The sequence below is a fragment of the Paramisgurnus dabryanus genome, chromosome 14 (genome assembly GCF_030506205.2).
Source record: "Paramisgurnus dabryanus chromosome 14, PD_genome_1.1, whole genome shotgun sequence".
NCBI classification, from domain to species: Eukaryota; Metazoa; Chordata; class Actinopteri; order Cypriniformes; family Cobitidae; genus Paramisgurnus; species Paramisgurnus dabryanus.
In genome coordinates, this window is record NC_133350.1 from 29613728 (window position 1) to 29636835 (window position 23108).

At 37.7% G+C, this 23108-nt stretch overlaps 1 protein-coding gene across 3 annotated transcripts; it reads left to right on the top strand.

Annotated features, from left to right (window-relative positions):
• Nucleotides 1–259: 259 nt before the first annotated feature.
• On the top strand, nt 260–22455 carry dnajc14 (DnaJ (Hsp40) homolog, subfamily C, member 14). 3 transcript variants are annotated; one of them, XM_065241937.2, is made up of 9 exons: nt 300–503; nt 3159–3251; nt 3352–4493; nt 8603–8701; nt 8784–8890; nt 15113–15232; nt 15323–15483; nt 15568–15682; nt 20383–22455. In XM_065241937.2, the coding sequence occupies exons 3-9, from the start codon at nt 3375–3377 to the stop codon at nt 20687–20689; spliced, it is 2028 nt and encodes a 675-aa protein (XP_065098009.1). In that variant the 5' UTR covers nt 300–503; nt 3159–3251; nt 3352–3374; the 3' UTR covers nt 20690–22455. The 3 variants fall into 3 exon arrangements, with proteins under 3 accessions (XP_065098008.1, XP_065098009.1, XP_065098007.1); XM_065241936.2 differs by having other exon boundaries at nt 260–323; nt 3159–4493; nt 20383–22452; XM_065241935.2 differs by having other exon boundaries at nt 3159–4493; nt 20383–22452.
• The last annotated feature ends 653 nt before the right edge of the window (nt 22456–23108 follow it).

Sequence of the window (23108 nt, forward strand, 5' to 3'; positions counted from 1 at the left end):
TTTAGGGTTTATATGTTTTAACATGTTTTATTATGTTTTTTCCTCTTTTTTATCAACAAATACATTCTTTGTGACAACTGAACAGTGTGAAAATAAACTCATGTTATGATAAAATCTATAAAACGACACAGATAAATTTAAATTAATGAGGAAAATTTGCGCGACAGTACTCTGATGAATGATATTTATGTTCGTTTCCAAACTTGTACTCATTTTCATAAGACTTTTAGGAATGAACGAGTGAGCGGATCTTTGGAACAGAGTTAACGTGACGGACGTGACGTCACCGTCCTCTCGGAAGTGAACAGAAATGAAGAAGGACGGTGAGAGTAGCTGCATATAGACGAACATAAACACTTAAATTGTTTTACTTTCTCTTCATTGTTAGTGTATTGCAATAATAATGATCTCACCTGCTAACATCAGCATTTATAAAGAGACCCAGTAAACATGAAAAATCACAATGAGAGTCATTTAAATCAGCTGAACAGTTCGTGTGTACAGTAAGTGTTTGTCACGTTAGCATGTTTATCTTCATACTTTTATTTACTTTTAGCAACTTATTTATTTCTGAAGAGTTTCGTAAATGTTATCGTAGCTCAAATAGATTTAGAAAGTGTTGTTATTGGACTGGGTTATATATGTTGGTAATAAAACAAGCTTTTAATAGGGCACATTTAGTTTGTAGAGTGCTAGCAGGTTTCTTGTGTGTTTACTTTTAGTTGAAGTAGAAAACATGCAGATGTGCAGTAAAGAGTTGTGCATAAGTTTAGTTTAATGATAATTGTATGACATTATGTGACTCTGTCTGTGAAAACCAAGCTCAAGTCTCAAAATCCAATACTGAGATTTGGAGGATCAAAGTTTGATTTCAGCCATTATTCTCACATTGATTTGAATCATTGACCTGATCTTACTCAGCCAATGTATTAAAGATTACAAGGTTATATTTCTACAGAATATTCTTACATTATTTAGGTTGATTTTATGTAAAAATCAATATATCACAAAACATGACTTGAGCTGGGGTTTCACAAGCAGGGTCACGTATGAGGTATTATTAACAAAAGTATCTGAAGTATTTCTCAAGGCATTGAGAGTGAAACATCATCATCTGTATTAAAGGTGTAGCGGAGGATTTTCTTGAATTTTAGAAAAGAACCGCCTTCTCCACTTTAAAAAAAATGCAATTGTGCAACATTCCTGATTGACAACTAGGAGGACCAATAGTCTTGATGATCCAACTGGAAAAAAGAAAATCCTCCACAATACCTTTAACTGTTGCTTCTGATTACAAGATCTTTCGTCAGTATTATTATTTAGTTAGTGAATTTGGCAATTAAACATCATAAAAAAGATTTTAAGACTTGAAGATAAGACTTGTGAATTCATCTGAAGCAAATATATATTATAATTTTTTATGATATATTTGTCTTTAAGGATTAAAGATGAATTTTAAGGATGAATTAATAGGATTGTTATTTATGGTAAAAATAAAATAATGTGTGTCCTACTCAAGTTTTGTGGTGGTTTTAGGCTTTGTCCACACGAAGCCGGTGCATTTCCTATCCGATCATTTCTTTCCTCGTTCTAAGAAATATCTGCGCACACATGAAACCACTTAAACCGACTGAAAGCGGTGTTGTATATATGCCAGACCAGTATGGGGTGCTGTAATTCTGCCACAGATATACACTATAAGAAGACTTTGAGCATGCGCATAACCTTACGCGCTGTATACGAATCAAGAAGAAGAAGTGATGGCGAATGCAACAACTTCAAGAGCAAGAGCGGAGTCTTTCTCCTGGTTGTCTTTCGCGGTGGATCTAAGAGCATGTGGCGTATGGTGTTGTCCACTATTGCTTGTTGCTCACCACAATTGCATAGAAGCAATAGATTTTGATGTAATAAAGCTAGTAGGCTTAGTAGCTTCTGTAGCACAAACACAATCACGTAGTCCGCCATTATTGTTGTTGCTGTTACATGTGACGCTGCCGACACGTAGTGTGATGACGTTTTCGCTTCACAAAATATACGGATTGGCTGTACACACGAAACCGCAAGGGTATCGATTTCAGATTTATCCACTTTAGGAACCGGTTTCAAAAAATAGCGGTTCCAGTCTCCCAAAACGTCGGATCCGTGTGGAAGAAACGCCAATACGATCAAAAATGTATACGTTTACAGTGATACGCGTCTCCGTGTGGACAGCCCCTTAGTCTTTAATAAAATGAAGTTTTATTAGACCTCGTTCACACTGTCAATCCAAATCCGATTTTGGTCCAAATCCAATCACATTTAGAAAAAAAACACATGAAATCCTTTTTTTTCTCCCCTAATCCGTTTCAGGCTACAACCAGAGGTGGTTTGAAATCCTTTTCAAATCACATTTCTGGAAATCCATTTGGGTAAGTTTTCGGTTACGTCTTGGTGTTGCGTCACGTAAAACGTAAACACGTCAGATGTCGAGGCAGATTGTCGTGCCAACGTGACGTCGTTGCCGTAGAAACAGTGCAGATAATCCGGAAAACGGCAGAACGCTACAGGACGCACAGATCGGATCTGAACAGTTGTGATACACAATATGGACAGTGAGTCTGTCAAATCTGAAATGCACCAAAATCGGATTTGGACTGAAAGCGTGAACAAGGTCTTAGATGTATATTTTTTAAGTTTGTACTTAAACAAATGGGTGCGATTTTCGGGACAGGATTTATCTTAGTCCCAGACTAAAATTCATGTTTGAACTTTCTTAATGTATATCTTAACGTATATCCTAATACTACTAGTCCTGGATTTATTTAAACCCTGTCTGGTGAAGCAGCCGATTGTGTTCCCTTCTGGAGTTTTTGTTCACCTTCGAGTCGCCAAAGGAGTTTTGCTGACAGCGCATGCACAGGCACCTAAGAACAGCTGGGTGTTTTTTTTAGCATTTGCACAGCGTTTGTACAAACCTATACAGCTCACAATGACAAATAAAACAATACAATAAATATAAAAAACAGCTGGGTGTTGGGAAAGCGAGAAGTAGTATAAGATTGTGTAATGGGGGACAGACATACCGGGTTAACCGGATCGGCTGCTTCACTGGGAAACTGACCTATTGTGTCATCCAGGATTACTGCTTCAGTTTGTTGACTGTTTTGTTTCTTTTTCAGTTTTAGGGATTCTGGATGGTCTAATGGTTCGTAAGTGTCTGCAACACCTGGATACGCAAAGGAACCCACATTTGTCTTACATTTGTTTCTTTTGTAAGTAAGAGACAGTTGTCCATGTTAAATGTGAAGCATGCATATTTGAGTCTGCTGCTCTCCTGAAGCTCACAATGGATCTTCTCATCCTGTCCTTAAGTGTGAGGGATTAAACGCTTTCGTATGAACGAGATGGAAGATGATATGGCTGTACATTGGGATACGGTAGTGAATACCACCCACTTCGAGCAGCCCGGTGTTTCCCTGCTTAGTTCATCAGAAGGAAATGACACTCATGAGACGATTTCCTCTGGGCCAACGTGGGAAAATAATGCGGTTGAGGGTCATGAATATACTGATGCGTACATTGGTGAAATGGAAGCAGAGGAGAATGAAGAACTAACCGAAAACAATTCCAGAACTGAAGATCTGAATGATGATCAAGAGGAAGATGAGAATTCTGAAAATAACGCTCGAGAAAATGAATTAGATAGAGAGGTTACAATCGACGGAGAGTCTAAATCTCGCCACGCTGGAACCGGGAAGAAAGCAAGGTCCAAAAAAAGTGGATTGGGGCAGGGCTTATGTGATCAGACCCCATTATGGACTTCTTCATCCTCTGTGTCTCACAAATCTTACTTCTCTTCCTCTGGGCCCAGCAGACACAAGCAGGTGAGACGACGAAACCACTACGTACACAATCACGGGCGTACGCGACAGAGAAACGGACTTCAGCTCGTAATGACATGTCGAGATTTTGTGGCAGAATCCATTAGCCCGTGGTGCGTTTCCTGCATCCGTATGTTTGTTGAACTCATCATCTCTTTAACCCACCGCTGCGGGATTGCTGTGGAATCGGCAGGAATTGCGCTGTACGAGTTTGGAGCACACTTGCTCTGGAAGTTCACCGATATTCCCGGCACAATGCACGATTTGAGGCATATCTGGGACCGGAGCTGGTGTTCGGGTGTAGCTTTAATAAAGCGCATTGGCAGGACTACAGGTCAGGTTCGACATTCGCTCGTCTCTAATGTAAGGTTTCTCCGTGTTGCACTGTCTTGCGCCTCTCAAATTATGAGTTGTGTCTTGGCGAGGCTGACAGGGGAGCGAGGCAAGAAATGGTGGCTTTCCCTACAGAACAGCAGGGTTTGGAGAAAATTGTCTGATGTGAGCATGAGAATTCACAGGTGGTTCTTTAATCGAGGCATCGTGAATGAAAACTCAAATCCAGAGTCTTCCAGCAGAGGAACGGAAAGATGTCAGCCTGGAGAAGAGCTACAGAGACTCCTAGCACTGGCCAAGGTATTATATAAGGTTTTCATATAGACACAAGGGGTTTCCCCGCATTGGATATTTTTGGTGGCATTCAAAACAAATTTTTGTCCCGCCAAAGCTTTATTTAATAATTCAATGAGATTAATGGGAGGGCTCCTGGAGGGCTACCGTCCTGCAGACTTCAGTTCCAACCCAGCTCCAACACACCTGTCTATAATTATCAAGTAACCCTGAACACATTGATTAGCTGCTTCAGCTGTGTTTGATTGGGGTTGGAGCTAAAATCTGCAGGACGGTAGCCCTCCAGGAACAGGATTGGGCACCCCTGCTCTAAACTAACCACTATCTCTTTTCTCGTTAGTTTTCGCATTTGCTAATGTCTAATGCACAACCTAATGACTCCTTTAAACAGATTGATTATAATGAACGGTTATAAATATCGCATCAGTCTACCACTAACCTGTGTATAACAAATCAGTCAGTCCAAGTATCTCAGAAGAGAAGTTTAGAAAGAAGGTTTAAACATAATTGCTGTGCCATTCATGTAATTTAGTTGTGAAATTACGAGATTCAAACTTAAGCGTAGCTCTAGAAGTCTAGTTAACACTTTTATATGGCATTCGGGCAGACACTCTTTAATTTTTGGTAGCCCGAAATGAATATAAGTAGCCCGAATAAAAAATACACTGTTTAATGTAGAATATTGATCAATCCTGGATTTTCATGTAAGCCAACTATTCCTGCTCATCCCCAGCTAACAATTTGGTTCCCAAAACGTTCCCCTATTTTCCAAGGTTTTTGGTTAGCCAGGAATATTTTCTTTAGGAAAATTAACATTCCCCTAATGTTATTTTAAGGGTATTTTAACGTTCCCCTAACGTTAAAATAATATAATTTTTATATTACTGAAATATTATATGAATGTATTATAACACAGGTTATTTTTTTATAAAAAATACCTCAACACATCACACATTGTATTTAGATAACAAGGTATTTTATCAAATATATAAACAACCAGTGACTTTAACACAATATAAAAGACTTAAAGGCGATATTTATTAAAAAGAAATAAACATTTAATTCCCTTAAGGTTAAGAGATCTTACCATAGCAGTTTATTTTTGCTAGAATAATGTTAGACTCTGAGGTAAAACGAAATGACAAACACACATTCTATCCGCTTTTGGTAAACTTATCTTACCACTGCTGTTTAGTCACCTATCAGCTTGTAAAATCACATACTCTCAATAGGCTAGACGTGTCAAATCGACCGGAAATCACTCAAACATATTTTCCTTCTCACAAATTTAAGTTACTAATTGAAGAAAGAAAAAAGAAACGCTAAAACAATGTTAGTCTATGAGGTAAAAATGAAATGACGCTATTTTTTAAATGACTTGAGTTCGCGCTTTCTTGCTGAGCACAAAGCAAGCAGGTGCTCGTGAAGAGCGAAGCCGGGAGAAGCGCGTGCCGTGCAGAGGGTCTCGACTCTCGCGCATATCAGACGTGCACATTTAAGGATGGTTTTATTTATGCCTTCACTTCATTTCCTGACAGTTTCACTTGTTACGTGAGGATAATGACTGACAATAGGACGCCGAAATACATGCAATATAATGACCTAACTAAATCTGAGACAAAGCAAAAACATTAAAATATTATTTCCTCCCCAAGATAACCCGACGGGCAGGGCAGAGATACATTTTGGTAGCCCGACAGTAATTCACAATAGCCCCGGGACGTCGGGCGAGCGATTTTGCGAGCCCTGGCATTCATACCACGGACTTTCATATATAGAAAGGGGATATATTATCTGCAGTGCTCCTCCTCCTGCCATTTTTCTCCATGTGAGACAACAGTGTGCACGTGCATGTGACTAGAGGTCTTCTCAGGTCCAAAGAAATTTACCCCACCCGAAATGACCCGAATCACTATTTACCTGAACCCAAGGTGCATAAAATTTTTTTTTTAAAGAAAGTCTCCGATCCGAGACAAATCTGCGAAAATAAGACCCGAGTCCAACCCGACGCAGTGGTAATTTTTTTAACCTGACTAGACCCAAATGTAAACGGCACTGATGTTTGTGCAGTCTGCACCAGTCCGACAAAAGAAGCCCAGTGGCCTTGCAAACAATTTGGCCCGCTTCTTTATTAATTTTCATTTGTTATCTGACGACCCCTAGGAAACTGCTAAAACGTGCATTTAAAAATGTATTGACAGGTCTGTCTCAACAAAAAAATAACCTACCGCCAACCACACAATGTCACGGATGCTCTTGGCAAACAGAGGAGGTGTTGGAAAAGGACTCGATGCACGCAAGATAGTTAAGGTCTTCGGTTAGGGTTAGGCAAAAATTAATTTAAAATTACAAGAGACTCGATGGCACTATTAAATCCGACCCGTGCGTGTCCGACGCACACATGAAACTTTTACACCAGCCGCGTTTTAGGTGTCAAAATTGCGTCTACCGCGCCTTGTTTGCCGCTTGAACAGTTTAAATGCATTCGCGCGTCAAGAGCGAAGTAGACGCGCAGAAGAATAGCAAGCTTTTGACGAGCGTCAGAGGCAAAATCTGCTTCTTGTGGGAGGGGCAAGTGCTATGCGGTTGTCTATTTGCAGGATGGCAAATAGAAGAGTTGTGCACTTTTTTATTTTAATATAGATTTTTACATAAATACTATTTTGTACTTAAAAGCTATAATTTTGTTATTTTACGAACCCAATTGACTGAGTTTCGATCGGAGTGTGTTTCCCTTTTTCTTCGCTGAATTTTGGATTTATATCTTAAACTGCCTCTTCAGGGCAGTATAGCCACATAGCTCTGTAACAATGAGCACGATCTCCCGAGACACTACAATGGCTACTAATAAATTATTAATATGGGCTGTTTTCTTGTACAAAATTAAATATTTTAAGTTAAAAGTACAACATGTCAAAAGACAAGATTCTAGAAATGTCAAGATCAAATGCCTGACAGGATATTTTTACAGACTAACACACGTCACGTCTCAGGCATAGACTACAGTATTTGAAATAGCATATATTCATTAGTTATATTTTCAATTTAATTTATAGAACAATTCCCGCAAAGATTTTAGGTTAACTATAGTCTATAGAAGAGAGTTATTGTATGTCCACTCATCGGAGTGGGGTGGGTCTCCATCGTGATGTCAATCAACCATCACGATGAACGATGATATCGTCCATCGGCACAACCCTACCGTGCCATACGCTCAATTTGCGCGAATGAGGTGGAATTGCGTCTACAGCGCCAGTTAAGTTAATGTCTTCACATTGACTTAACATAAAAATCACTCGCCCCGACGCTTTACCGCGGCTGGTGTAAACGTAGCATTAGACCTGACCGTCTCGGGTTTTGGGATCTAAGTGGACCAGTGATGACCTCTACATGTCACACTTACCAGCATACCCACCCATCTTAACCGGTCAAAAGAATGGTAATGCACATTTTCTTCACGGTAATTTGTGCAATGTCCGGTTCTGCTTGCTATGCTTTTCAATGAACTACAGTGAAATGCCGTTACATCCAAAAGCCAGAGGGTGCTCTCATGCAAAAACTCAATATGATCCGCAGAAAAAAAAAACATTTACACCCACATCTCCAGGAATTGCCTATTAGCATATTTATATCACTGTTCTTCAAACCTTTTCAGGTATTTTCATGATAATAAAGAATATATATAATGATTATGTTTGCATAAAACTAACAGTGATTTCAGATCGATAAGGACTTCTTACTGATCAAAGAGTCGTAGTACATGAAAGAGCTGTGCATAATATAACCTTTGCAATTCAGAATCAATATCGGACTGGTATTATTTGTGTGTATCGCAAATTATTGTTACATCCCTACAGTAACCCTGCAGTAACACTACTGTGCATTATCACTACCCTGCTGTACCACATTACCAAACATCAGCACATGTCTACTGTGTGTGTGTATGAACATGTTTTAAGGTTAGAAATAGGTCTTTTCTAGATGGGAAACTTCCATCTTTGGCCGAAATATGAAAGATGGCTGGCTTCCTTGAAATAATAATGTGCTGCTTAATGGTTTGGCATTTTATCCATAGTAGTAAATCAGACTTGTGTTGATGTTGCTCTGTGATGCAGATCCCTGAAGAGGAGTTGGACCCGTTTAATGTTCTGGGTGTGGACATTCACGCCACTGAATCTGAGCTTAAGAGAGCTTATAGACAGCTGGCTGTACAGGTGACGTGACATGAAATCTCTGCCCTGACTTTTGATAAACCAGTTTTCATGTGAAATATGTGACGGTGTGTTGTACCTGTAGATTCATCCAGACAAAAACAAGCACCCGGGTGCTGGCGAGGCTTTCAAGGTGTTAAGAGCAGCGTGGGACATTGTCAGTAATCCAGAAACACGCAGAGAGTATGAACTGTGAGTACATTTCCCAAATAAAATGTTTACAAGATTCATTTCATGTAACGAAGTTGAAAGAGAGTGAACTGACATTCTTCACACAAGTAACAAAAGGTTTTTAAAAGAGGTCAGTTTTTTACGACCATATTTATTCCTGTAAATTTCTCCTAAAATTCTCATCATTGTAACACAAACATTTTTATTTAAAGATCCGAAGGTTTGGCCTCTCTATCGCCATCTCTGTTTAAACTATAATATTGCAGTTATTTGTGGTGTAATTTTCTGTACACTTGTTGTGCTTTATCCCATTTCTTTACTTGTCTTACCTATTCAGAGACTTATATCTACTGATGCCAATACTGATAGTATGGTGGCTATATTAACTTCTACTAAATTCTGAAGTAGGGGTGGGCGATATGACCAAAATCTTGTATCACGATAGGATTAATTTTATATCATGATAACGATATGTATCACGGTAGAGTTTTTATGTTTTAATAAGGTTTAAATCTTTAATACCATAGAAATGTTCATAATTCTCACAAAAAACATATACAAGCATAGAAAGAAGATAAAAACAAACAAAACTCAAGCTCTCTGAAGATACACAGTCAATAAGAATGATAATAAATAATTATGCATGTATGTATAGGCCTATATATATTTTTATTTAAGGTAGAAAAGTGATTTAATCAGGAGCAGTGAGAGATTTTTTTCTCAATGCTGTTTGATTAACACGAGTGACAGACAGGAGCAAAATTAGGTAACTTCCCCTTTAAGACCAAAGTCCGGATCCAATACACTGTTACACATGCGCTTTCTCTTTTAGCTGTTTACTTTCTCTTAAGACCTTACTGGTCGTGTTTATGATGATGCTTGCAAAGACGGGAATTTTGACGCATATGTGTATTTAAGGCCAATAAAGCGGGAAAAATGCTCACGAGCTTAATAAGCAGAGGTCGCGCGACTTGCGCGCTCCTCACAGACAGAAAGAGCAGCGGTTGCGCGACTTGTCCGCTCCTGACACACAGAAAGAACGCACGCATACAGATCTGTTGTCTGTGTTTCAATGGCTTAAAATAACTTGTTTTAAAACTGCAGTGCTTAAATACGTGTACAAACGTTACGTTTTCGCGACCACACGCACAGGAGCGTGACGTGGGCACGTAACCTCGATAGAAACGATAGTCCAAAATCTCTACCGGTTGACAAATTTCTACCGGTTAATTTTGTCTACCGGTTTATCGCCCACCCCTATTCTGAAGATTACATTTTCTAAATGTTATTCATTTATATAATGACCATTAATATTGAATATTGAACATCAAACTAGTGATGAAACATTTTCTATACACAGAACTCAAATGTATTATTTTTTCCAGTTCTCGTTTGATTGACAGGATATATGGGCCATGACTATCGTTTGTTTTTAAACTGTTGTCCGATAAAACAGCTTTTATTAACTGATAGCAATTATTGGCCGATATATTGGTGCACCTCTAATTGAGATGTTTACATGACGTTTCCCCTTATGATCGTCACTTAAAGCTTTACAGATTAAATACCACCATTAAGATGACAAGCTACAAACTCTTCATCATCTATCATCTTTTGATTTTGGCCGCATTTTTCATGAGCTGAGTTCAAAGATCTATGTACACACTATTTCGCCTATTTCTCTCAAATATTGTTCACAAATCTGTCTAAATCTGTGTATTAAGATGCATGATTATTACACAGGTGTGCCTTAAGCTGGGCGTACACGGTGCGAATTCTGACGTTCGGAACGTCGTGAGCTCTCGCACACGACACGAGTGAGTTTATACGAAAATAATTCGGACGCAGTCACACACGACAAGATTTTACTGTACGACTTGACGAGTTCTGACGTAGGCATTTTCACACCTGTGAGGATGAAGTAGGCTACCTTTCGTTGTGGCAGAATGTACAAAAAATAAAACAAAAAGAATAGGGTAAAGATATTGGCTTAGTATATAAAACAGCCTGGAATTTCTGTTCTTTTGAATTTCTATTTATGCATTCCGAAATTGCAATATAGGTCTGCTGTGGCGGTGAAGGAATTTCTCTGGCAGTGATTGTTCGTGCTAGCACATATGCGGTTTTACCGTCTTAATATATCATGTTTTTAGTGCCAAGTAAATATCTATATTGCTATTATTAATGTTACATATATTGTTGCTTTTTTATAAATATGACCGTTCAAAAAACACATTCAGTGGGCCTATTTATTTATTTGTAAATGCAGAATGAGGAGCAATGAGGTAAAACGCAAGCTAACGTTACACGCCTTTCCCTTTATAATTAAATTATTAAGACAACACATCTATAGCCAAATATTAATTTGTAAAACGAAAATAATTTAATTTAATATAAGCACACTGTCTAGGCTTGTTGTGCAAATGTTCGGTCAATGCGGTGTCTTGAAGTAAAAGTGAGACCGCAGCATTTATGCTCCTGTAACTGCACAAATAAATGCCATACAGAAGGCATTGCATATTAATATAGGGCATTTTCACCGTAGGCTTATGTAAATTAATACATAGCAATACAAATATAGTATGAAAACAAATTAATCATTATTTAAATAAAGTTTCAGAGATAGCCTACATTTTTAGTCATTTAAATGTTCTCATCATTTCAAAACAAGCTAAGGCTACCATATAACTTACACTGGGCTATATCATTTGTTTCTTTGGTCGAAAATATGTAAAAAAAAATATATATATATATGTGGGTAAAAATACCGAACAAGCTCACTTGTTAAAGCAGAAGCTCCATAATAAGATGGGAAACATCGTCTCCGCATATGATCATCATGTTTATGTACTCTCTCAATAAATGCATATCTTAGCCTATTAAACATGGACATTCCGTTGCTTTTTTCTGTCGCGACAGCCCTCTTAATATCCAATCATTTATGAAACTACAGCAAATTTGGCACAGCTTGGATTACACAAAAATTGCGACATTCTTTGTACATCCTGTACTGTTTAAACCAGTGGAGTCTAATAATTTTTATATTTATTTATTACATAATTTAGTTGGCTTATTTTATGTTTACATTGTAAATAATGATAAAACATATTAACAAGTAAAGAAAAATCAACAAGTAAAACAAAAAAGTTTTAATATCAAAAAGCCTCGTTTAATGCATTGTGGTAGCACTTATCAGAACAGTGGTATAGCCTAAAACAACTACACTCTGTTTCCACACACATCCAAAGCTGTGACCCGACATCACAAAAACACGTATGACAAGTTTTTTCAGGCAAATAAGCTGATCAAGAGGTCGTCACTGAAAGGACCTGTCATATTTGTCATGATGTCCGGTAACCGGGGTGTGTGTGTGCGCGAAACATAGCCAGCTATAGAGTAGTCATCAATATTTGAGGTAGCAGTGCTACATTTGTCTTTCTTCTTCTGCTTTTTGTACATTCTGATTGGTCAAATTCAAGTGCTTTGCCAGATCGTCTCGTACACCCGCACCAACACTACGAATTTATACCGACAGCTCCCGAACTTTTTTGACATGTTTAAAAATGATCGGGAGGTCGTAAGGTGCTCGTAACCTGCTCGGCTCGTAATTCCTCTCACACGGTGCGAGCCGCGACCATACGAGCATGAACGATTTGCTCCCGAGGAAAAAAATCGCATGCGAGCCCCTACGACAGCAAAAATCGCACCGTGTACGCCCGCCTTTAGGCTTTGGTGGCCATTCTTCTAGTCAGCAAAATGATCAAGTTATTGATTTGGGAAACTTTCAAAGTTTGATGCATTAAGCATAATGACATATATGCATTTGGATAAAGCGATCATTCAAGAAAAAAAAAACAATTTTATTTATCAAAATTGTGTTTGACTGTATGTCCGTGCACATTTACAGGCATTTAACAAGAATACCTCAGTGGCCCTGCTATCATAAGAATTAACCCTGTAATTCCTGGGTAGATTTCCTATGCAATTGATAACTTTATATAAAAAATATAAGAAAAGTCAGGAATAGGGAGGTTCAAGAGGCGTTCACCTTATAACGATAACTATATTAGGGTCCACACCACTGAACGATAACAATTACTTTAAGCTAATTCGCTCGAGAGGCTCAGTAACTGCGCAAATCATTTACCTTCAATGGCATTAAATAATATTGAATATTTCATGTGTCATTAAATGTGTAAATGTGCATTTAAAACGGCTATAACCAGCAGATGTCCTAAACATGTTGGGTTTAGCGTAACTGTAAACAATTAATCTAGTTTGTGTAATATAATATCTTACCTTTTGGTGTAATAGTGTAGTAGAATAAAAAACATTGTAAATTTCACTGCAACTGCAGCAGCGCTGGACACTTAAAAGTAATTTTATGTTATGGCGCTCATGAGCTTCTCCACAGTGCCTGTCACTTCAAATGTGGGTGCACTTAAAGTTCAAATAGATTTGATTGGCTGTCAGTGGATTATCATTCACCATTTCATAAAAATATTCACTCAAAGTGATCCCAACAATATTGTTCATTTTTATCTTTATCGTTATAGTATGAACGACCCTTCAGTCTTTTGTGTTAAGAACTCAGTGAAAAACAATTTCTGTTATGTGTATTTCTTTTAACAGGCTTGCTTGTCTAAAATAATTATTTGTGGTGTTAAAAATATCTTAAAGAAACTGGTGGTGTGGTTGGGGGTTCGACCAGGTTACCACACAGGCCAGAACGACCACAGTGTGAATTTCCAGCTTTGGTCTTAAATTTTGGTGGTATTAAAAAGGTCTTAAATGTGCGTTGTGTAACTTTTATAAGGATCTATTGACAGAAATGCAATATAATCTACATTACTATATTGTCATTTGTGTAAAATTAACCGTTTTTATGTACATACACCGTGAGTCCCCTTACATGAAAGTCGCTGTCATGTAGCCCTAAATGAACAAACTGCTTTATAGAGCGTATCCCTACGTTGTTTTAGACGACGACATGTTTGTCCTGTGGCGGCTACCATATGGGTTTTGAAATTAAATGGGGTAGCACACCGGATGGGCAGCTCAGCATCTCATAGCGCTGCACCGTTCTAAAAAAATCGAACACATTGTTTTCTATGAGTGTACGCACACCGATGCCGACAGGTGGCTTGTCCGTGCCACCCAGCTACGACTCAGGAAGTTGCTCAAATACCTGTCGCGCCACTCAAATAGTTTAACATTAAATAAATCATATTTGTCCCCAAATCCTTAACGATTAACATTGGATGCTAACGTATATTTTGCATTTTGAAGTAGACGCTATCTGACTAAGCTTGCGCTATTTAATGTGCACTTCCGGTTTTACGATACCTCAGAGTTGTCCTGGACGCGACGCTGTGCGGCGCTGAACGCCCGGTGTGCGACCCCCTTAAGGGGTGAGCTGTTGGTTGTACTTTGCAATCTCACTACTAGATGCTGCTAAAATGTACACACACCACCTTTTAGTCTTAAAGTTATATTTTTTGGCAATTTTTGCCTCTTATTTGAAAGCGATTAAGGAGAGGACAGGAAAGTACATGGAGAAGAGAGGGGCATGGGATCGGCAAATGACCACGAGCCGGGAATCGAACTCTGGTCGCTGAAAGTGCGAAAGCACCACATGTCGGAGCACCGCCAACTACACCATCGGCTGCGCCACCACCTTTAAGTCTTGTGTATTTTATAGACGGTTTCATTGGACGCACGTGATACACGTCTGGATCCGAACCTTACTTCCGGTTTCGTTTTTTTAATGGTCTGACTAGTTACTAAACTGATCTCTTGAACGAATGCCTCGTCAAAAATAACAAATGTTTTGGTTTCCTAGGTAATCTATGTGTTGTTTTTTTGCTTGTTATATAAATAAATTACGTTTAAAGAACTTTGTTGTTATTTATTCTTAGCGGAGTTTACCGGAAGTTACGTGCGGACCGTGACAGCCGCTTGTTTATATTGTTACTGCTGAAACGGTCTATAGATATACAGTGTATGTAGATGCCACGTTTGACTGCTTTAGACACATTTATGCGTCTGCCATCTTGGAACGATCAAGATTATAGTTGTTTTTGTCACACAGTAAAAATCCATGAATTATGCTTTCTTTTAAGCATTTATGGACTGACTTTGACTGTTCCAGTATGGCAGAAGCTTTATAAGCAGCATCTATGTGTATATTAAAATGGCCTGTGCATGTTTGTGTCATTTTGACCCCTTTTAAATGTTTTCTAGGAAGCGGATGGCAACTACAGAGCTTTCAAAATCCATGAATGAATTCTTGACCAAACTGCAGGATGACCTGAAAGAAGCCATGAACACCATGATGTGCACTAAATGTGAGGGCAAACACAAGTGCGTATCGCTGTCATCGTAAATCTGGTCCTACGATCTCAGACCTGTTTTATATGTGTACAATGATCTGAGCGGTTGTCTCATCCGCAGGCGCTTCGAGATGGACCGGCAACCCAGCGAAGCTCGGTTCTGTGCTGAATGTAATAAGTGGCACAGTGCTGAGGAGGGCGATCTGTGGGCTGAATCTAGTATGCTGGGACTGCGCATCACATACTTTGCTTATATGGATGGAAAAGTCTTTGACATCACTGGTACTTCACTTATGGATAAGCTGCTGGACTTGTATTGTGTTTGTTGATGTTTATATTGAAATACATGCCTGTATGTCTACACAGAATGGGCAGGTTGTCAGCGGATAGGCATCTCTCCTGATACACATCGCGTTCCCTATCATATCTCATTTGGCTCTAAAGGGAGCGCCAGCAGCAGCAGCAACACCAGCCGGCACAGGTAAACTTCATTAGTCGGAAATTTTCACAGTGAAACTATAAGACCTTGCATTATGTCAATCATGTTCACATGCGCATGTGCAGTCTCAAACATGCCTCCGGTTTTTATGCCGATAATAAACTGGAATTAAGTCACGACCACGCACTGCACTTTTTTTTTTCAAGCATTAGTTTAGTTTAAAGTTTGTAGCACATATTACTTCTTTAATGTGTTACATTTTAAATTACATTTTTCAGTAGCTTATTTATTTATTGGAACAGTTTAACATAGCACTTTATTTTATTTCAGAGATTGTTTCTATCCTTATTTTGCTCATTATGTATGTTTAGTTTTATGATTTAAGGTACTTTAAAATATGTACTATGTATGTGGTCTGCTCCTGAAATGAAATTCTGAAAGATGTAGGCCTAATGCATTGTTTTTGGTAATATGACTCATATACAGTCTGTTTAAGGGTATGATCAAGTATTTTTAATTGTCTAGCCTTTTAAGGCAAACAAAAATCAGATTGAAACAACAAATCACAATTCCCTCATCATCGCAATATGTATTAAATAGAGACATAGTGCAGCGCGTCATAACCTGAAAACCATGCCCACCATTGACTTTGTATTGCGAGGGGCCGCCTCCATGTCATTTCTGGCTTATAACAAAAAACAGAATAATGCCTAAAAGCTGCTGTGTGACAAAATGTACAGCTAACAATAAAAAAAACAGAAATACGTTTTTATATGCTGTCAAGCTAAGAAAAAGTGGATCGCCGACTACTTTTCCCTCTAGTGGGCGCAGTTCTACTATAGTAGTACTATGAAAAGTTGCCTGTTTCCACTTTTGTGTCTTTAAACGTTTGTTTTTTGGGGTCGACAGCTTATAAAAACTTATTTACAGATAAAACTTAAAAACAGAATAATGCCTTAAAGCTGCTGTGTGATAAGGTGTACAGCTAACAAGCCAAAAACCCAGAAATAAGTTTTTTAAGCTCGCAACCCCAAAAACAAGCGTTTAAAGACATAAAAGTGGAAACGGGCAACTTTTCATAGTACTACTATAAGTAGGACGGCACCACTGGGGGAAACGTAGTCGGCGATCCACTTTTTCCTTCTTAAAGGCTGAGTTTTACGGCTCGACACAGGGGCGTAGGCAGAAATTGTATTTTGGGCGGGCCGGAGCAAAAGTGAGTGGGCCTATAGTTTATCAGAATAAAATTACTTAAATAATAAATAAACCTTAGAGTGAAAAAAAACAATAGACAAACTGCAAAAACAGTGACATCTTTACTTTTCAATTTTTGGCGAAGTCAATAATAAAACACTGTCTAAACATGTTAAACCAACATAGCTCAATAAAGGCTGGACAAACCAGGCTTATTCAGGCTAGTCATCAGCAGTGCAAAAACAGTTCACCTGAAATAAAGTAGGCTAAAAATAAATTGAAATGACGAAAACTCTCAGCAGAGCAACGTTTGAAATAAATAACAACACACTGCCTAAGTTATGTTAAATCAACCATATACAGTGCAATCAGCCAGTTGGAAATTAAGCTTTTGTGCCAAAAATAGCAACTCATTAAAATTAAACAATGTAAGTTTAATCTATAAGGCTGGCATATATCTATACACAACACACCACTTAGTTAAATCACTTCACGAGCAAAAATAAGGAAATTAGTTAAACAGCATGCCTACCTTTGTTGTTTTAATTCTACAAAACAAGACGCAAACGCCTGGGTTTGATGTTGAAAACAGAAATGATCTCATTATAGTCCGAAGAGTCACAGAGTTCTTTTTCAAAAAACAAAAGGTTGTTGAGGCGGGTAGTAACTCATGGATGCAAATTGGGTTGTGAAGGTGGTTCATCAATTGCAGTTAGATCGGCGGGTAACCTGTGTCAGACTGACCGGGAGAGAGCACTGGAACTGCCGCCAGGGAGCAAGCGGCAGCCGGCGCCACCAGCGTCTGAAGAACTGGGCTGGTAAGACTCGGTAGATGGAGGCAGTGGCGTATCTTCTTCGTCTAATCTTGCTTTTTTAAATAACACATTAAAGAAACTTTAGCCATTATTGTGGCAATGTTAATATTAGCTAAAAAAGCAGTTAGCAAAGTTAGCTGGCAGACTGCTAGAGCCCGCCGGCCGCCGCCCCCCACAGAGTCTATCTATCAGAACTCCTAGCAACCAAGCAACCAATTACGTTTCGGAAGCTTCCTACAACTTTCTTCAACAATTCCAGTTTATTTAGAAAGCAAATTAAACACACACCAGTCAATAATAAATCCGTTTTAAGTTAATATATTTTATTAAATACATTTGAATAATAAAAATAAACAAAAAATGTATTTTGGTTAAACTTGCCTGGGCGGGCCAGGGAGTTATGTGGGCGGGCCTGTGCCGCCCTGGCCCATTACTGGCTACGCCCCTGGCTCGACAGCTTATAAAAACTTATTTCTGTGTTTTTTGGCTTGTTAGCTGTACATATTGTCACACAGCAGTTTTTAGGCATTATTCTGTTTTTTGTTATAAGCCAGAAATGACAAGGAGGCGGCCTCTCGCAAAACAAAGTCAATAGAGACGGTTGGATTGTCCCCCCCGGTGGGCGTAGTTTTACATTTGCATAACTGCGCTCTGTCTCTATTGGCACACAAGTATCGGGATTAGGGATGCTAAACAATTAATCGCGATTAATCGTTAGCAGAATAAAAGTTTTTGTTTACATCACATATGTGTGTAAACTGTGTATAATAAATATGTATATATATAAATATGAACACATTCATGTATAATTTTAAGAAAAGAAAATGTATATATTAAGTATTTATATATAAAATATATTATACATAAGTATACAAATGTATATAAACATGTAAACATTTCTAAAACATATACATGCATGTGTGTACATTTATTTATACAAAGTTATAAAAAGTGACTTTCTTACTTATGCTGGGTACACACCAAAAGATTTTTTTCATCTTATAAGATTTTCAAAATGTGATAGACCACAAACATGAGGATAAAAATTCCTAGATTTAACCTAGATTTTTGCTCCTATAGTGGTGTTGTGCCATAATGTGTCTAAAACAGCACACCACACACAAACAGATTTTCAACCAGAGTCTCGACCGTGAAAACAGGAAATCTTGTGAAACTTCAGAACAAGCATGGCAGAAATTTCAATAATAGTGTTTAGACTGATTTTCACAGAATATTTAAAGAAATAAAAGTGAAGGGTTTGGGTGAAGTCATGGAACATGGTCTGAACAAGTTCACTTTGCATCTACTTCACTTTGTGCTGCACCATGACTGCTTTTGTCATCCATCGTCTCGCTTTCTTATTGGATATTGTTTCATTTCATGTGATAATCTCAAGAGCGTGTGTTCGTTTGTCCTTGGGGTTCCCCCCACACATCAGGAGTTCTGATCATAAATATTAAACATGTTCTTTTGGACACACCTCACACCACGGGAAAATCTGATAATCAGTAGGACCATCAAGATAATCAGGACATAGCTAGGATTGTTGGAAGGGGGGGAAATATGCCCAAAATCAGCGCGATTATCTTTTGGTGTGTACCCAGCATTAGGTTTTTTTGTCTTGTTTTCAGTACAAATATCTAAAAAAATCTTTAATCAAGATGTATTTTTATTTGATGAGGAAAGTCACCTATGAAAATAAGTCAAAATTTAAGTGAATTTGTGCTTAAAACAGCAAAAAAATAGTCTATTTCTTGAATAAAGTGTTTAAGAAAAAAATATTTTTTTTCTTACCCCATTGGCAGATTTTTTTTCACAAATGCACTTAAATTGTATACTTATGTCTGAAAACTAGACTTATTTTCTTAGGTCATTTGCTCATCAAGAAAATACATCTTGATTTAATTTTTTTAGATATTTATACTGAAAACAAGACAAAAATACTAAGTAAGAAAGTCATTTTTTGCAGGAAAAACCAAGGGTGTAAGAATGACAGAGTGCTTCATAAATTCGTAGTGAATAGCGCTAACATTATCAAGACTCTGTTTGTATTGTTTTGCACATACGCATCAGACTCATCAGGTTTGGGTGCGTGATGAACTTTTAGGATGATGAATACCGAAAAACTCATATGAAATTTTCTGACTGTAGTGTCAAGGGATTTTTAGCTTGTGTATGTTTACCGATGTCATAAACGACAATCAAATATGGCTGAGAGGTGTAAGAAGACCCCAATAATTTAGCTGAAAATTTTTTAATCTTTTTCAACATGTGCGGTATATTTTTTATTGCAGTAACTATCTTCTAAACAGATAGCCGTTGATCTGTTTGGTTAAATGAACCTGTTAGCAATTTAAATGAATTAAAACAAGAGTAAACAATAAACCACTTACCTGCTCATAAGACAAGAGTTTTGGATAACCATATTGACTGATATTTATTTTTTTATAATCTGATAAGATGATCATCTGTAACTAAACCTGTATAGCTCAAACCATCAGATTCACCCGTGCATATAAACAGAGCCGAAGCCAAACTTGTGTAATGATGAAAACTATTCACTGCACAAGTGAATTGCAGTTTTATGCTTAAGAGTAAATAAGAGGCGAGAGAGCGCTGTGTGTCTTGTGTGTTTATGGTTGATAAAAGCTGTGGTTGGTCAAGTGTGTTCAGTCAGTTGTTAGTTAGTCATTATTAAGTATGTAGTGACGGTTTTCTCTGTGTATCCTCTAGACCTCCTCCAGATCATGGTCCTCCAGGTGGTGGTTCACCCGCAGATCTGCAGGATTTCTTTAATCGCTTCTTCCAGGGCGGAGTTCCTAATAACGTATCTGCTAACGGAGGGTTCTTCCCTGAAGGACCTTCATCTAATCATGGTCCTGGAGCTGCTGCTGGTACCGCAGGAATGTTTTCAGGATCTCCTCCGCAAACCGGGTTCTTCAGCTCAGGAACCCAACGGAGCGAACCCAGCGATAACTGGACCGAAGGAGGAAAGCCTCCGCGTCGGCGCAAGAAAGTTCGCAAGCCGTTCCAGCGCTGAGCAGTGTAATCAAACAGTGAGAGCGTTTAAGATGGAGCGCTGCCGGTTGCCATGATGTTGATTCGTGCAAAAATTAAATAAGGGACGAATCTTTAGACCTCAGAAAAATAACATTCCAGTGTTGGCTTTGTGAAGATACAGACTGAAGTGAATGCGTTGGTTTTCTTAAAAGAGTTGCAAGACGAAGATCTTGCCGTTTGAAGTCATTTTTCCTTTTCTATTTTGACAAAATTGAAATCGCGTTCTTTCTTTCCCGAATGAATGTTATCTTCTGTTTGCATTGAGTTTGATAAAGTGAATCGGTTGGGTGATATTTAGGACACGGCAGTATGTTTTGTCATGTTAGGATATATTTGAAATCACTCTCAGACCTCAGGGATCATCTCTCTTTCCGTTCAGAGAGCGAGACAGAGATTTACAGAGCTCCTGAGGAATCATTCAACCACTTACTGAAGTCGAGAAATTAAGCAATTTCTTGTGGTTTGATCTGTTGAAGTGGATGGGAGCAGGTATATGATATAGTCTATAATAATTGAGAAGAATTACCTGGCGTGAAATGATTGTGTTAACCGTCCCTTAACTGAAAACAGATTGATAACCGGACATGAAAGAATCACCGCTCATGCTTTGTCTGAATCGCTTCAATAGTTCAGTTTATCTTTTGGTTCATGTATTGAGTCACTGTAAGAGGAAAACTTCAGTGTGAATTAGATTATAAATTGTAATGTAAAACATTTGAGTTCAGTTGAAACACAACTGGAAGTTTTATGACATATTGTATAATGAAGAAGCTTGATGCATAGGTTTTAATTGATCAACTTGAAAAAAACACCAAACTATCCCTTTAACAGAAAGTTCACTTTATAACACTCAGGTACCATCAAAACCTGATGACTTGTGTTATCTTTGATGCAGAATTGTATTTCATTTCACTTTAAAAGGCGTTTGCTTTCTTTTTCAAAAGATGAAAACGTACTGGTTCATAATATGTGTTCAGGTTCATGAGGAAAAGCGTTTGTTCAGTCTTAAATGGCAACGGCAAGAATCAAAATAAATCCAATTGTGTTTTTGCTCTCTATTGATGATCTTTGCAGCCTGTGACTTTATAAAATCATTACACAGGATCATAAAGCCTAATATGCTTTTCCAGGTAAAAAAAATTCAACATGATAAAAATGTGAAATGAATTTAAAATAATGAAGAAGAACACACACAAAATCAATAACCCACTACACAATTACACCTAAATCATAATGGTTGGTCTACGTTTCTTTTTTGTTGTAAGTCATTAGGTTTAGTTTATGCTGGTATTACTACACTTAACACAAAAAATATTTCAAAAGAACAAACCAAGGGATCGTTTCTATCAATTTAATAAACAAACATGTTTTTGTTGCATGTATTTCAGTTGTAATGTATGTGATTGTAATTGCAAGCGATGCAATATATTCTATTGACTAAAGAAGAGATTTATTGATGAAATTCAATAATGTCACTGAATTTATAGGAGATATTGAAGTGCTATGGTTTATTATCACCAGTAAATCATGTTGAAGTGATCTAATGTACATAAGAGAAGTGCTGCAGATCACTGGAGATTTAGACAATCATTCATAATGTCTGTAATGTACAGGACACTTTGTCATAAACAGATTATATATATATATATCTATATATAATCAGTGCCTCTCACCCCAACCGTACTCTATTAAAGCTGATTTCTTCAAACTTTGTGCCATCCTTTAAATCTTTTGGGCTTTACAAATGATTGGTTACCAACAACGCAACACAAACTTGAAAATGAAACCAAATCAAGTTCAGATGATTAATAAATGAATCTGCCAATCCGTTCATCAATGTCTTGGTTTAGTTGCAACATGAATTCATTGCTCTTCTTCTGAACATTGAGATATTTCTGTAATTCGACACAAAGGTCACGGCTTCGAAGGCCAGGTGATGTATAAGTGTATGAATAACCTGAATGCTAAGTCACTTTGGATGAAAGTGTCTGATAAAATGATTTATTATAATGTTTTCTCTAAGGGTCTTGTGTTGCTTTATTAAAGGAATAGTTCACTTTAAAATGAAAATTCTGTCCCAAACATTTCATTTCACGACCCACTTAAATAGGTATAATCTCTCCCAATATATCAACAATTCTTAAATGGAAATATAAGAAAACACTTTTTTTCTATAATAGTTTTTATTTTGCTTGTCATTTGATTAATAAGATGTAAGTTTACCGATATCAAAGTTTAGCAATATCAAAAAACCATATGGTGTATCATATTAGAAGGTATGATACACCATATGGTTGTGACACACAGTTTGAAAAACCCTGCTGTATATCAGTCCTGTCAATGCTTTCCTTAACTGAAACTCTACATTTGTTTATAACATTCACAGATTAGTTGTTTAA